Source organism: Canis aureus, chromosome 36 (genome assembly GCF_053574225.1).
Source record: "Canis aureus isolate CA01 chromosome 36, VMU_Caureus_v.1.0, whole genome shotgun sequence".
Taxonomy (NCBI): domain Eukaryota; kingdom Metazoa; phylum Chordata; class Mammalia; order Carnivora; family Canidae; genus Canis; species Canis aureus.
The window spans coordinates 16,573,950-16,590,328 of NC_135646.1; the positions used below are offsets into that span (position 1 = coordinate 16,573,950).

Sequence of the window (16,379 nt, forward strand, 5' to 3'; positions counted from 1 at the left end):
TGGTCTGGCAAATGTGGATCCCAGGCCAGCTCAGGAAAATGTTGACTGAGCCTGGGTCTTTGCCTGAAATAAATACATTTGAGATGCTTTCAGTTTATCCTTTACTAAAGGGAACAAATGGCTTTGAGGAAAGCCAAAGGTTATTTAGACAAAATGGGTAATTAGGCTTGTCATTAGACTAACAAACAATGCTCTAATCATGGGCATTCTACTCTCTTCTCCTGCAGAGGGCAGACAGCGACATATATACCGCGCCATCTGTACTAACAGAGCTTCCTGTAAGATCTGAAAACCAAAAGCCTGCTTCCTTTCAGCACCACTTGGACACGTTTACGGATGTAAAAAGGTCTTCCTCCTGGATCTAGCTTTAGAGGGGAAAAGGCAGGACTCTGGTGGAAATAGGGTACCTGGAGACGTCCCCTTCCTTAGGACCTATAGAGATGGTTCTTGTAACCCCCAGAAAGGCTCACGGGTTGATGGAATGCCTAAAACACCCAACAAATGGGGGCGTGGCGGAAAATCCTTCCATCACTTCTTGACCACTATTTAGAAGCATTAAACAGCTGGCAGGTGGTGTTTCCTGTATTTTCCCCCCCAATCCTCCACCGATAGAAATATTTTATATAATGAATCATTAACTACCCAAAAAGGAGAACCAAACAAAAATACATGTCAACACAATCAGGCTTTTCGAGTAAGTTTCCCCAAGCCCCTCTCAAAGTTTTTACAGAAAGTTCCTTTTACAAACTGTTCCAGCCTGATAGTTGCAGGTTCATAGTCATCATACAATTATCTTCATTATTTGCTCCAAAATGAAGTCTGGAATATTTTGGAGCCTTGAACATGCCATAAGTCCCCATTTTGTCTGGGAAAGTGCTCATAAACTAGAGATCAATGTCCCCATGGAAGAAATAATTTGGTAGGCGAGGGGTATGATGTCGCCGCTTCTTCTCCAAAGGAAGCTATCTGTCTCCATAGGGCCGAGTACATGATTCAGTTCCACTGGTCCCATTCCCCCTGGGGTCCCTTGAAAGTCGAGTCCAATCGCCAGGGATTTGCCATCAAGAGAAATTTTGTAGAATCACACTGAGCAATTTAGCACTTAGCAACTTTTGCAAAATCCCACACCAATCATAAAAGTTGGCTCAGCTGCACAAATTGGATAAAACTCCTAACAAGCAGTAATAAAAAATAAAAGAAGAAAAAGCTGGCATTTAGTTGCAAGGAGAAAACCCACCTACCTCCCACAGCAATGCCCTGTAGCTCAGAAGGCGATATGCAAACTTTGGGAAACATCAGTTTGTTCAAAGCCTACATTTCAACTTTGTTCTCATAGGCAAAAGGGAAAAAAAAGCCCAGATGTTTGTATAAAAATATCATCATTTTATTACATTCCACACAATACATTTTCAAATAGTTTCCAATGTCCACAAGTTATTTTGACACACAGGCAACTGAGCAATGCAAGAGATGTCACAGTTATAGGAAGAGGGAATAAGAATAGGAAGTAAAAATCTTTAAGTTTTCTCGTTTTGTTGTTGTTCTTTGGTAATTTTCGATTATTTAGGAGTTTGCTTGCCTGCTAGTTTCATTTTAAAGACAGGGTCTTTTTAAAGATAGGGTATCAATGTCAGAAATATCACTGGATTTCCTGTCCTATTCTGGCTTTAGTCCCAAAAATGTGGGATAAGGGAAAAGTCAATTTCACTTCACTTTATTTTCAGTGTCCTGTTTCGTCAATGGCGATGCTATGATTTTTTTTTTCCTTTTTCTGCCTTCACCAGCAATTAGGGGAATAGCAATTGTGAGCATAATAGCAAGGAAGGGATTTTTTTTTTTTTAACCCCAGAGATAAGGGTTTCCCTCCTGGAGCTGTTGATACGAAACCCCTACTAAGGCAAAAATGTTACCAGTCCCAGCTAGACCTTCAATTCATTCATTCAGTCGTTTATATTTTAATAGTTGCTATCACCTCTTTGTCTTCTGAGAAGCAACTCTAAACACATGCATGCATGCATTCACCTGTCCAGTCTATTTTTCTTAGAAGAGAGTGATCCTTCCCCCCTCTATGAAATACAGAATTTTGCTTTCTAAAGCTGCAAAGCATGACTTTATGGAAGAGTTGCCCTTTGAGCATAGTACCTGGATAATACTATGAAAGTTGCTGGGCTAGAGAGAGAGAGAGAGAGAGAGAAATGTGACATCCCCAGCTGAACTGCATCGTGGGATTCACAAAGATTTGAGCAGCCTCATATTCTCAACTATGGCATGTACATAAAGATGATGCCACATGGGGCATCAGATAAAGACACAGCAAATGCACAAAGTTGTTGTCATCTTCTTTTAAAGAAGGGAAATCCTCAAGGGTATATAGTAACTCAGACAGTTTGCTACACTGGCTGGATTTTCCAGGTGTAATTTCCTGACACCATGCCTCCACGGGGCGCCTACAGGGATGTCAATCATTTTTGAGGCAACGGCTGGCCCCAAGCGCACAACTGGATGTGGACACCTGAGATAAAAAGCCCTTAGTGACTGGCATGGAATTCATCACACGGGATGCTGGGCTCTTGGCCCTCCTCCCTCTCCTGGCTGCTTTTTCCATCTTCAGCTGGGGTAGGACACTTGAAATCTCAAGGTGGCTCATGCTCTAGCCTTTCATCTTTTCTCTTCTTGGCAGGTCTGCTGTGGTTGAGACAGAGTAGCTCTTTGAAATAGAATAAGAGTGGGAGAGCACCTTTCTTTCAGAAGGATGAAACAAACCAGATGCGAAAGTGAGTGTGTGCTGGAGGGACCTGCGAGTACAATTCTGAAAGAATGCTAAAAGTCTCTCTCTCCCAAGCAGCCAAAAAAAAAAAAAAAATAATAATAATATTTTGTTCTCAGAAGGTACCTGGAGGCTTTCAGCCCAGGCAACCATCTTTGGAGAGAATCTTATGCCTCCCCAGTGGGTTCCTAGCAGGAAGGTGAGAAATCAACACCCCCCAAGGCTGAGCCATGGTTCACTGAGCCTCTCATTAAAAATACGCATTTCCTATCAATGAAATCGACTCCATTATTGAATCTATCCTCTCTACAGTATCATTAGGCAGTTTATCTCCAACACCCCTCTCCGTGCGTTGCTTAGAGAAGACACATGGGCAGCAACAGATTTATTTTCATTATATCCTCTCCGATGCCGCAACATCTGGAAATGCCAGGCCAGCCTACGAGGGTGTATTTGCCAGATGCTACGAACGCTCTAAGGGGTAGCACACTGACACGTTACAAAAAAAAAAAAAAAAAATGACTACTTTTTGTTTATAATCTCATAATATTTAAATTAAGTCAGGTGGACAGTCTTATGTTTTAGCGGCTATAGATTCAGGCACACGTTAACACCACGAAAGGAAAGCAAACGATCCCCTTTCCCCCACATTTTACAAATGCGAATACAATGATCAATATAATACCAAAGAATGCGATTTTTAACCTTCTTACTCCATTCCATCCCAAGTCGGGCACAATAAACCCCGCCCCCCCGAGGGAGGAGACTTGTAAAAGACCCCACTTCTCAGTCCTTCCTTCTCCTCCCTCCTCTCCTTCACCTCCTGCTCCCAACTTAAAACAGGCTACTGCTTCTGCTACGCCAGTCTCAGATTTGTTATTCTCTATGACTTACTCCAAGATTGGACTTCACTGATCAAAGCTAAACATTCATTATGAGCTTCTCTTTTATAAGGCAACATGAGACAGATTTGCTTCAGGGCTGGAAGTCGAGATGGTTCTGCACGCACCCAATGGCTGCTATCTTGCTGCTTCAAAGACTCCAGGAGACGTGACAAGGGGTCACGTCTGAGTGCGTTGGGGGAACTTTCCTCTTGGGCCAGATGGGTTGGGAACGGGACAGGGACGGGAGGGGCCACATTTCATTTCACGTGGCCTCTAGTTTCTTAGGGACCTGGAGATGACAACGGTAGCCAACAGAAACCCAGCCAGAGCTAGATAAGGCAACAAAAAGCTTCAATCTCTTCTCCGAGTAAACAAAACTAGTACAGTATATTATTTTCTTGTAAAATGGACCCCCCCCCCGGGGAAATAACACAAGAATTAAAGGGGGGGTCCTCTCTGAACACACCCACACACTCCCCCCCACAATGAACCAGGCTCTCTTTCTCACACTCCCCCCACCCCACCACCACACACAACATAGAGCTATTCACACGCAAGTGTATATTATGTACAAACACACAGAGCCAGGTTTCCTCTCCAGTCTCCTGGCAGACTGCCCACCGGGGGGGGGGGGGGGGGGGAGGCACGGGGTAAGGCCGGGGGAGAAACGGGGAACCAGTCTCTGCAAGGAAACCAGCTGAGCCTTCAGTTGTGAAGTGCTGAGGGGTGGATCTCTTCTCATAGTCCAAGATGCAGCATTAGAGTGGAGGGGTGGTGGGTTGGGAATCCACAAAGGAAAGGGGAAAAAAAAGAAAAGAAAAAGAAGGAAAGAAAGAAAAGAAAAGAAAAGAAAAGAAAAGAAAGAAAAGAAAAGAAAAGAAAAGAAAAGAAAAAGAAAGAAAGAAAAAAAGAAAGAAAGAACGAACCCAAGGACTATGGTCAGGATGAAGCAAAGCACACAGGGTTCGGGCCCCGAGGGGGAGAGACACACACACACACACACAGAGAGGGAGAGAGAGAGGCGTCTGAGAGTTCACACAGAGACTAGGCGAGGAGAAAAAAGTGCAAAATCGAGGCAACGTGTTTGCAGTCTTTCTCGTTTGTTTTGGGTGCCGTCCTTGGCTTCGGCCCTCAGCAGCGCGAGCCGCGGTCTTGCTCTAGCTTAATGGTTAGGGTGGGCTCCACCGCCACAGGGGCCCCGTTGGTGTAGTGGGAGGTTTTGTAGGTGATGGAGTGATCGGTCTTCTTGGCCGCATAGCGGAACCGGTGGTAGTGGAGCACCAGGGCCAGCGCGACGGAGACCAGCACCAGCACGGCGCCCCCGGCGGCCATTACGTAATACCAGTAGGCTGGGATGGGCTGCACGGGCACCGTGTCCACTGTGGGCTCGGTCCCTGGTGGCAGGGTGCCCCCTGGTGGAGAGACACAGAAGAGTGTTGCTAGGCTCAGAGCATGCGGACGGATCCCAAAATTAATTAAAAAAAAAAAAAAAAAAAGAAACACATACATGCTTTGGAGTGGAGGGGGCAGGGGACAGGGGGGTAAGATGGTACCGGGTCATCTCCTCGTGCCAAGCACTTTTAAAGGACTGTTATTTCCTACTCACAACCTCATGGGATGGGGGCCGTCGGACCCATTTCACAGATGCTGAGAGGTTAAGTGGACGCGCGGTGACGCAGCAAGTGGGCAGGTGAGTATGGGGTTGGGCCAAGAGCTGCAGGGTTTCGAGGCTCTCTACGTCTGCTAAAAACACAGTCACTCTCAAACAGCCAGAAGCGTCACCGTCCACACACGCGCACACACACACACACGCGCACACGAATGCACACAAGGAAGTGATGCTGAAGTGAGTTCCGGGGTTCCGCGAGGCTGATTCTCCGAATGGGCGGGAATCCTTGGTCGGGCTGGCCAGCATTCTCTTAAACAATGTGTTCATGAGGCTGGCTAGACGCGAAGGTGAGTTCCACTTTGGCTTGCCAAGGCCCCCGTGCCCATAGACATCAGCCTGGCCTTGTCTAAACAGGTCAGTTATCACTGTCAAGCCATGACTAACGCATCTTCATTTTTTTTTTAATTGGACAGAGGGTCTTCAGAACCTGATTGGAAAGACGTTGCAACAACAACAAAAAAAATGTGGGCACAAATGATAGTGGGGATGTAAGAGAGAGAGTAAGCGAGAGCCAAGGGAGGGAGATCATTCTTAATCACGGAAAAGACAGAGGAGGGAAGAGAAGCTAGCAGAGGATTTCGAAGGCAAACCACATTCACTGGCCGGCCTCTGGTTGCCATGGAGATGATGTAGCAGATTTAAGCCCAGGGTAACTCTGGGGAAAGACTGGCTAGAGTCCCACTTGATGCAAAACAGTGCTACGACTTGATTCTCCCAAAGATTTACATCAGATGAGAATCTGGCCCAGAATGGGACTAGGAGCTTTGGAGCTTGCCAAAACCAGACATGATCTTTACTTCTGAAAAATGATGTATGCTTAACCTGTGAAAGCTTACATCCCTAGCTGCTTACATCAACTGGTGGTGGCCAGAAAGATGCCTCCTCTCTATCCCTGGGATCTCCTCAGGGGGGGCCACGGCTGGGAGGGGCCGCTGCCTTCTTCACCCATCACTGGTCCCACCCTGTGGGTGCATCGCTGCTCAAGATGCAGCCAGGGGGCGTTTATATTTTCATGCCTCCCCCAGGAGACCTGGAGCAGTGACTAAAAGACTTCCTGAGGTGAAGACTCCTCTACTTGTGGGTCAGTGTTGGCCAACCCCTCAGCCTGAACACCAGGGAATAGCTGAGGGGTGGATCAGACCTTCTGGTGTCTTCTCAGAAGTGGTAGAAAAATGGTAGCATTTTTTCTTGGAATATCTTTTAGAGCCTGCCCACCCTCCCAGCCTTCAGTCACTGGCTCCCCCAGTTTGAGGGATCCCTTTCCACTAACGTGCGGGGTCTGTAGGTGCCTCTTGGCCCTCAGGGGTGCCGCGGCCTTGGAAGAGCTTTGACAAGGATGTGTCACACCGCGGACACACTGGCAGCCACATCTACAGCCCCGCTATCTCCTTTCTACCTTGTCTTCTTCATTACCACCTACTCTATTTTTCTTTATTTCCAAATCATTTCTATCTTTTAATAATTTCATTACTGTAGCTGAGAAAGCTCTTTATCTCCCTCTTTCTCTCCCTCCTCCTCCCCCTTCCTCTCCCCCCTCACTCTGTCAATCTTTGTGACCATATTGAAAATTATGCATAGAAACAGAAAGAGAAAGCAAGGCGCCGAAAACGGCTCCTTGAAATGGCCAGCTTGTGAGCCACAGTGAACTGGTGTCAACTCATTATTCAGGTCACCAAGAGTATCTGCTGCCTGGCAACCATCCTGCTGTTGGATTTTCATGTGGGCTCAGAAGAATGCACGAGAAACAACAAAGTGCGCGGGGATGGGCCGAAGTTCCCCAGTGCCAACCACCTCTCCCCAAAGGGCATCCTTGGGTTTGCCTCTCATTTCGACTTGGTGCCACAGTGAGAGCCCTGCTCTAATGAGAAGAAAGGAAAGTGATACGTCCACAGGGTTAACCCTCCCACCTGAAGCACCCGAGCAGACCACAAAGGTAGGAGCACACATTTTTGCCAAGCAGAAAACAGTCACAACTGCCCACGTTCCCTCCAAACCGTACAGTCTCAGGTTCAAAGGCTTGCTTTCCTTCAGTCAAAATGTTGGTTTTTGACATAAAATACACCCCACCCTCCTCACCAAGGCTCAGAGTGCCAGGGCTGGGCCTTAATGCTATTCCTAAAGTGTTTCATGTGATAGAGACAATATTGGGGCACAATGGGGAGGATCTAGGAGGCCCCCTGGAGGAATGGGAAACCACAATACGTGGATTACACATTCAGAGTCCGAGCTAGACCTCTGGTCTCAGAGTTCTGCTCTGCTCTGGAAGACACACTCCACGTGAGGTGTAAGACCCGCCTCCCCTTTCCTACCAACGCTCTCCTCCCCCTGCATTATCAACACGAAGAAGATTTTTGGGACAAAAGCCATGTTATGGATGGTGATGGACTGCGCATTAGCTCCTTAGACCTTCTCCTTGGACATTTGTTTTGAGAAATGAGAAAACATGCTATGTTGAGTTTGTGTTTTCAATGTTAAGGGAGTTAGAAAAGAGAGGATCCATTTAACAGTTCTCCCCTCATGCCCCACAGGCAATTTTGGGTGACCCAGAGTTGGGGCCAGAGTTTCTCAGAACACTCTTCAGGGCTAAAGAGACTCAACTCTCACAGGCAGGTGGATTACTGGTTTGGAACCTGGCTTTGCAGTAGCCTTCAAGGGCTGTATACTAAGGCCCTGCTTTGCTAGATGGAGGAAGGAAAGTTGACAGATCGGTAGTGGTTAAACGCCCTTCCAAAGCACCATCCCAGACAATAGCAGCAATCCAACAAATGTCAGACAGATGGATGGATGTAAGTATGGGGGAACGTATTGGAAACAACATCCAGATTCCCTCGAAAACATTAATGACCCACTGGTACTTCATGTAACAGTTATCCTTGGAAAGTGCTAGTGATTTGGCTGACTCCTACTGCGCCTCTAGGTGAAGTTGCAAAAAAGGTGCCACCTTCAGACAGATGTCGCCAGCCCCAGGTGCCCAGGTTGGTGAGTGGCTCTTTTTTGGCCTCGCTTGTCCCCATATGGGGTGACTGGGCCATTGCTTTGCAACAAAGGAGCCTCCCCAACATGGGAGAAAGAGCGTGGGTAAGCCTTAAGCCTTGTCCAGAGCTGGCAGTGTGCTGACCCGAACGTTCCTTTTGACTGTATTAACTTTTATCACTTACTCACATCCCTTTTTTTTTTCCCCTCCATTGGACCATGCTTTCAACTCTTGAACTATTTTCTTCATTAATTACCATCCTCTAATTCTCCACAAAGTTTTCTCATTGTGTGAGATAATGAGAAACAGATATTTGAATAGTCAATAACTCCAAGTGTATTTGCAAGGTTGAGCAGGCTTCCATCTGTAAAAGTTCTGAGCCCCCTGGAGAAAGGGGCAATGCGAAAGCAAAGAATCTGAATTGTGACAAACAGTAAATGTACAGGAGGGGACTAGGGGAAAAAAACGACACAGTAGGCAGTGCTCCTCCCAGGCCTACTGGGTTATTGAATGAATGAGCCATCGGGAAATGTGGCCAGTGCAACAGCTACGGTGAGTGGTCATTTCCTGTGTGCTGCTTCTTGGGTCTGCATCACCTTATTTATGCGTTGGGACCCTCAGATGGGAGACTTGAGAATCTCAGAGGATAAGTGAATTTCTCCGGAGGAAAATTGAGGAAGAGGGCAGAGCAGTACGCAGTAAAACCCTGGAGATGACGCAGTGTCAGGGCCAGAAGCACGTGCACGGAATCCGCGGCCGGTGCTGGAACCCAGGGGTCAGCTAACCGCTCTAGCCCACAGCCTCTTTTATGTCCATTCTGGAACACAGCGACCCTTATTACCTGTTGCTTATGGCTACTTTGGTGCTGCAGGGTCTCATAAAGCCCAACGCATTGACCTTCTTGTCCTTCTATAGAAGAATTATGCAGACCCCTGTTCTAACCAAGCTGGGATGGCACGGAAGTGGTCCTCTCCCTTTCTGCCCAAACCTGTCCGAGGACTGTCTCAGTCAAGTTCCCACTGTAAAGAGAAAGCATCTCCCACAGCTGAGTTTATAAAATGTCCCCTGGACCTGGAGGAGTCACCCTAGTCTTCAAAAGAAATGTTTTGAAGGACACCAAAAAAAAAGAGAGGAAAAAAAAAAGGCTCACTGCAAATAACTGTAGAGGCCTGGCCTATCTCAGAGTCTTCTCTGTACAGGTTGAAAATGAGGTGCTGCTGAAGGAGCATTTCAGATAAAAGGCTTGTTTAATTTGTGAGATTAAACGAACAACAACAAAAAAAGGGTTGCCTCCTCTAGAAGAGTTTACAGAAGATAGTAGAAGAATGTGGTCACGCCTACAGATCTGTTTGGAAGAGGAATGTACAAGTACAAGATCTCCCTGAGAAATGACTCTTGGCTTTGCCTTACAGGCAGTGCACGGAGGCTCCCTGGAAGGGTCCCCCGAGGCCTGCAGACCCGGCACTGGTGTCCCACATCTATCCCAGATGCCTCTAAATTTGGATCTGGGGCCGGCTGGAGTTTCGGACACTGCTCTTCAGCAGCCCTCTCCTCTTGGACAGAGGAAAAGTCGGTGAAAAAATTTTTCTTCTCCCCTTAGAGAAAACTGATGCTGGCAGCTGTTTAGATGAATGGCAAGCTTGCAGGGAGGGGGCGCGTCAGGCCCCTCTGTGACAGGAGAGGCAGCTTGCACAAGCAAACCTCACAAAGAATGCCTCAGTGTCCCCTTAGGCAAGCAATGGCAGCCAAGCAGTTCCACGGTTTACACACATCTGATCTCCATGCTTCCTTGCTCAGCAACACCTAGCCTCAATCTGGCAGCTGGAGACGGAAGGGGAGGGGGGCTGTGGAGAAGGAGAAGGAGCCACACACCACAGCTGCCTATCTGGAACTCTGGCAGAGTTTAGGAATACTTCTCTGCCTTTCATCCTGCACCCCCTCTTGGAAGTGCTCCTGGGAAGGAGGAGTGGGGAAGCCCAGCAGAGAAGGAACTCGAGGTCAACCCCAGGTCCCCCTGGGATGGAGGGGCACTGCACTGGAACAGCTCTGGGAGGCAGCCCGTGGGGAATGAGGGTGGGGATCAAAGAGGGGAGGTGGCAATGGGAATTGGCAGAGATGGACCAGTTGGCACCCAATAAACAGAACTTAAAACCCGAGGCAAACCCCGGCCAGCTCTGTCGCTTCCCCAGAGTGGGTCTCTCGTAAGACTGCTCCTCTCTATGCCCAGGAGACTGACTGAGATGTTCAGTTTCTCCTTTTTACCTGGATGAAAACGGAACAGGACTGTGGAGAGTGAAACCCAGAGATGGGCCTCTGGCTCTCAGAACTGGTCCGACGCTTAGCACCCAAGCTCACAGCCATTGCGAGAGACGCTGATGTTCCTTCTAGCATCCATCAGTGGTAGACACAGCGGCTCTGAACCCTTTACCGTAACAACCACCCTCCCTGAGTGCACCAGTGCTAGCAATTTCCATGGGTCTCTAATGGGGAGGGAACCAGACCCAGTCTCTCTGCTCCTGCATCGTTTAAAGTCCCCAGCCCCTAATGTGAACAAAACCTCTTGCTTCTACTGTGAGCTGCTAAAAATAACCACCTGGACAACAACTACAGAGCTCTGATCATGGGCTTTCCATATTTTTACTGGCTTCTTTCTTTTTCTTTTTTCTTTTATTGAAAAAAGACAGTATTGGTTAAGAGGAAATAATCCATCATCTTAATTATACCACTTTTTGGTTCTTTTTCTTTTCCTTTATATACTTTTTCATTTGTTAAAGCTCAAATTCTAGAAAAAGATACATGACTGGCACTATGTTTATAGCGGCTGCTAAAAAAAAAAAAAAGAATGGAAGAAAAAAATGCACACCCAGGCCACATTGTTTAAAATGTGACTCATAACAACAACAACAAGCATCTTCTTACAAATCACATGACAATGCAGCTTATTCATTCTCTCTCTTTCTCTGCACATTCTCTTTTTCTCTATGGCTTGTTTCTCTTCATTAGGGACTCACCCCCTGGTTTACAATCAAAGTATACACGCTAAGCAGAAAACACAAGGTGATTGGAATCAAAAGGAAATGTTTCATGGCAAGAAATGCGTAAGAGGCAGAGAATGAAAAGACACTTTCAAATATAAAAGATCAAGGATACCTCATAAGACCCAGCCCAGAGGCCACTTTTATTGCATTTCCTTAAAGATTTACCTAGTACACACTGATCTCTCCTAAAGAATGAGATTGCTTTTGTCTCATGGTTAATTTATAATAGAAAAGAAAAACAACCTGTATTCAAAAAAAAAAAAAAAAAAAAGTACTAACAATGTAACCGCCTATTGTCATTAGTGTTACACCATCGACTTTCCACATCCTGCCTGCCCAAACCTGATGTCTCTTTGTTTCCCTTTGGGAGTGAAAAGGCTGATTTCACCCCAGGACCCCCCACCCCCCACCAAGGCTGCGGCTGCCCCGACCAGGAGAGGAACCCTATGCCAGGCCCTAGGGGCGACAGAGCGAATGGTCATCGTCTTTCCTCTCCCCAGCGGAAGGCTTTGCTTGAGTCAAAACACAGAGTCACACGCTGAGGTCACAGGGGCCTCCGGCCAAGAGAAGACGGGCCCTGAGGTCATCTGCCTACCGACTCCCCGAGTTCCACGTAAAACTTGCCAATGTGATCGAAATGGTCCATTTTTCAATTCCAATCCTGCCCTGGCCTCTATGTTCCTTGGCCAAGTCTCTGCCCCTCAAGACTTGGTCTCCTTCTTCCAAACTGCTCCTCATCTGCAGAGACAACAGCCGGGGCCCAGCCGGGCCAGCCGTGCGCTGCTTCTGCTTCACCCCCCGATCAGCCCATCGGGAGCGCGCGGGAGATGCTTACCTTCAAGTCACTAAGCCCTGTGTTTGTTTTGGCTAAATGAGCACTGCGGCTCTGATGATATTTTATTTATGTGTTTTTTTACAAGAGAACATGACTGGACTGTGAAGCCTCACGGCAGACACAGCATCAAGGAGAGCGCATGTGCCCTGGTTTGTTTGTTCTCTTACAGAAGCAAAGCACTTGGCCCCTGTGCTTGTCAGTCATGGACTCAGACACGCGTGCTCACACACAACTGTGTCTGTGGCCGCTGTTGTGTAAGCCTTTGGCCGGCCTTCCCGGGGGGCTTTGAGTCTTAATCAGCAGATTTGACTTGCCCACCAGAGACATTACCTTGGGTCCTGGAATTCCAAGAAGTTGAATTCAACTGTGATCCAAGCGACTCAGTTGGGATCTCAGCTTCCCTCCCCATACTTGGATCCGCATTAACATAAATCTCACACCCGAAGAGCACCAACACATGCGCACGAATACGCTTCATACTGGAAAATGTGCAGTGGGGAGCGGGGATGGCGTTCGGGAGGCCAGGAAGGGTGAGAGGGGAAGAAACTGTACTCTATGCTGGTCTGCCATTCTCTCTTTCTGCCACTTTCATCTCCCTGCTATGGTCTTAGAGGGTGACGGGTGGAAAATCAGGCCGGATGATTTGGAGTCAAAAGCGCATCTAGGTGGCAAACCGGGAATTCATCTCTTTCTAGCCGGGAGCTGGACAGATTCACGAGAGCGAGGATAACGAGTCTAGACTTCAGATATAAAAGTGACTTCCCTTATCTCTGGAATGCTGTCACCCGGGGTGAAGGCCCGCCAGCACAAGTAGGGCGCACCAGGCCTCGCAACTGTTCATATGGAAAACCCCAGCCGGCAGGTGAGGTGCAGTGGCGGGACTGTGCTCCATCACCTAGGCCAGCAGGGCGGGAGCCCTGAGGGTGGCTTCTCAGCACGGGGCACTGGAAAACTGGGTGGCAAGTTCACCGGTGACAAGTCCCCGGAGCGCAAGGAGGGCAGGAGAGGCCCGCTGCACCCTGCGCGCAGCACAGGCCTCACCACCACCCACGCTCGGCGCCGAGGCCAGCAGCCCACCTTCCCTCCTCTCTGCTCTGCTCTTTATTAGCGAAATAAATGTCCTGTTCTGGTCTTCAGTCCCGTATTCAAATGCTCTAACTCAGCAAATGCGCCTCCCTGTTCCCTTTACCAGACACCAGCTCCAGAATTCCGCAACTTTTCCTCCTCGGGATCATCAGTCCTTTTGTGCCTTTTCCCTAACTTTCGACCTCACAAGACCACCTGCCGCTGTACCTCCCTGAAGGTTCATTGAGACCGCTGCCTTGGAGCCCTGCGGCTGGAAAGAAACCATCTTCAGCCGAAAATAAATCATTGCCACCCCATTTCACTTGGAATTCTACTACTGATTTTTGTTGGTCAGTCTCCTCCACAGCCTCTCCTTTCTCACCACTCAGGCCATTTTCAGCCTCATTGCTCCCCGTTGGACAATGCAAGGCTGAAAGGTTTATCTGTAACCTATTTGTCTCTATTATAGGTTTCTAAACTTTAATTAAACAAGACACAGTGAAGATCTCAATCCTCCTTCCTGGAATCTACAGGTGTTGCTGGTGCCATCTAGTGGCGGGAAGGTGTGGCGTCTGTTTTCTCTCGAGGGATTTGTCAGGTTTGGAGGTTTCTTCCCCACACCAAATTCACATCACACGGGTGGTAGAAAAAGACATGCAAAAAAAAAAATTTTTTTTTTTTTACCTTTAAAATTCTCACCTGCAAAAGCAGAGATGGGTTCTGGAAGAAAAAAAAAAGAAAAAAATACTGAGTTAGATAAGAGGAGGAAATAGTGGGGCAGGTATAGGGTGTGATGAAGAGGACTTCCAATAAGTTGCCTTTTTTTTTTTTTTTGGTAATACCCCATGGGAAGTGTCCCCATGTCCTCCTCATGCTGTAGACTGTGTCTAATACATCATCATGACAAGGGCCGGGTGGATGGGGAGAGATTCCCAAAGTCGCTTTGGAACCAAAGTCCTTTATGGAGCGATGCGTCCCTGAAGCATTGTAATCAGTCAGCTACCACTGATGACTTTCTCAGAGGCTGGATTACGTTTGGATGCCCAGGGCCTGAGAGCTGCCTGAAGGGACTGGGGTGGTCCCAGGTGCTTCTGACATCATCAGGCACACACATCCGGGACGCATGGGCCAAGAAAAGCACTCGGTGAGTGATGACAGTCGCTCTGCCGAGTAAAAGCAGGTCCTGTTCCTTCTCAGGATTCCCTCTTGCTTTTGGAAATGTGCATGGCTCTCCTGGGAGATGGTCAGGATACCCTTGGGGTGACCTGGGTAAAATGTGTGCATCTTCTCAGTGCGTCTGCTCAGCACTTCTGTCCAAAGGGACAGTCATGGTGTCCTTCCCATCTGGTCACCTGGCATGCAACGTTTAATCTTACAACTCTGGGATCTTGGGCACTGAAGGAATTAGCCTCAAAGCAAACTCTAAAGTCTTACTTCCCCTGCCATAGTTTGCCCTTCAATTCATTCATGTAAAAGAACAACTTGGGTAATTGTGTTATCAGTCTGATATAACATATGTACTATTTTCGCTTCCCAGTGAAGGCTTCCATTAAAAACATCAAACCTTTGCAGCATGTAATTCTGACTGGCAGTTGCTCTCATCCTCTAGCATTTTCTTTGCTAAAAGCTGGAGTCTGATGATGGGGTCTTGGCACCCTGAGTCTCCATATACTTAATGCATGTCTATTTCTGAATGGGAACAGGAGATAGAAGACTTCACCTCATGTTACACTCCTCCCATCCTGAATGCAGCCTAAGACACGACGACATTCATACCTCATCTCCTTCACAGACTGTCGCTATTCTACCCATTGGGTGCAACTGGTTTTTAAAGGGCGCGCTTGTATATCGTCTGGTATATCCCTGCCCCTGGTGTCTTATTTGGAAGAGCTACGAAGAGACAGATATTCACGTACCCATACAGTTCTCCAGTGGGACGTCCGTGCTTATCCGAATGTCATCAATGGCAATTTCTCCTGAACGTCCTTTTCCTATGACTCCCTCAAACACAATCTGGAAGCCAGAAGAACAAGAGCCATGGTAAACCGAGCTCCTCCGTTCGAACAGTGCAAAGACTTCCAATTTTCTGTTAACTGCAGCTTAAAATGTGTGTGTGCGCATGCACACGTGCGCATGTTTCTGTACCTGGTAGCCATCTGTTGACCACATGGCTATGGGCTTGAAATCTTAATTTAAAAAGAGTTGGTTCAAATCAAATGCATATCTGAAGGAATTAAATATATATATATATAACAAGGTGATGGATACTGTTGTCCAGTAACTAACATGTACTGATTAAAAGGACCAGAATCGGGACATGTTTAAAGGAGGGTTGGAATGTCCCAAGCCATTTCTGTGGTTCCTTTCTCATAAATCTTTCAAATGCCCAACCCAGGCCTTTGGAAACTCAGAGGACAAAACAGGTGGGGGTAAGGTGAGCAACACAGTACACTGGGTCTGGATGGCCTTTGGCACAATAACATTGTCTTGCGGCTCCATTATTATAACGAGGAGGGAAAGGATTTTTTTCCTTCCCCAATACTTTACTGAACACCTACTACGTGTGCCAGGCACAGGGACAGTTACAAAATCTAGTAAGTAAGACCTTCTGCCCAGAGAATCTCACCATGTGGCGGGTGAGACAAACACGCAAGCAGATACTTGCGATACAACGCATTAAGGTCTCTAGATGGGAATGCGGGCAGGGGTGGGGCAGGACGCAGGACAGCTCACAGCCGCCAGGGCGAACTGCAGGCTGCGCACAGAAGCCCCTCTGCTCTGGGCTCTTCAATCACTCCTCATTCTCTCCCTCCCTAGGTTCTCTCTGCAAACGAGCACATGTCCTCTGGCAAGCTGAGCGAGCAGTTGGCTGCCTCACCAGCCATCTGTTGCTGCCTCTCGTCTGGGGAGGAGCAGGTTAATGCCTTGGCTGGTTCTCAGTCACCTCTTCCACTGTGTGTCTACTCCTACCCAAGCCTCAGCCGCAGCTGTGCATACCCATCTGTGCCTCAGTCTTTCGCTCTGTGGGGCAGAGATAATAGAACTCAACTCCTGGAGCTGTTGGGAGAGAAGCCACTCCTTTAGGAGTCTTTGTGGTCTGCTGGCCACCGAGTGCAAACAGCACCCCTCCCCTTCCTGCGCTCACGG

General features: G+C 47.8%; 1 protein-coding gene and 1 long non-coding RNA gene across 9 annotated transcripts in view; one reads left to right on the forward strand and one right to left on the reverse strand.

Annotated features, from left to right (window-relative positions):
* The window catches only part of NRP2 (neuropilin 2), a 115,174-nt gene that overhangs the window by 16,377 nt on the left and 82,418 nt on the right, over positions 1-16,379 (reverse strand). For 3 of the 6 annotated variants that reach the window (XM_077885051.1, XM_077885054.1, XM_077885053.1), the window contains exons 14-15: positions 15,149-15,245; positions 13,917-13,952 (exon numbers count right to left, since the gene is read on the reverse strand). In XM_077885051.1, coding sequence (XP_077741177.1) covers positions 13,917-13,952; positions 15,149-15,245 — 133 coding nt within the window. Of the gene's footprint in view, positions 1-1,362; positions 5,064-13,916; positions 13,953-15,148; positions 15,246-16,379 lie in introns of those variants that run through there. The other 3 variants (XM_077885057.1, XM_077885055.1, XM_077885052.1) reach the window with 3 other exon arrangements.
* Positions 5,215-15,831, forward strand: LOC144305912 (uncharacterized). 3 transcript variants are annotated; one of them, XR_013372944.1, is made up of 7 exons: positions 5,520-5,607; positions 6,989-7,253; positions 12,863-13,029; positions 13,360-13,582; positions 13,702-13,830; positions 14,254-14,376; positions 14,936-15,827. It is a non-coding gene; the product is annotated as an uncharacterized LOC144305912 (long non-coding RNA). The 3 variants fall into 3 exon arrangements; XR_013372943.1 differs by having other exon boundaries at positions 5,215-5,674; positions 13,702-14,376; positions 14,936-15,831; XR_013372942.1 differs by having other exon boundaries at positions 13,702-14,376; positions 14,936-15,830.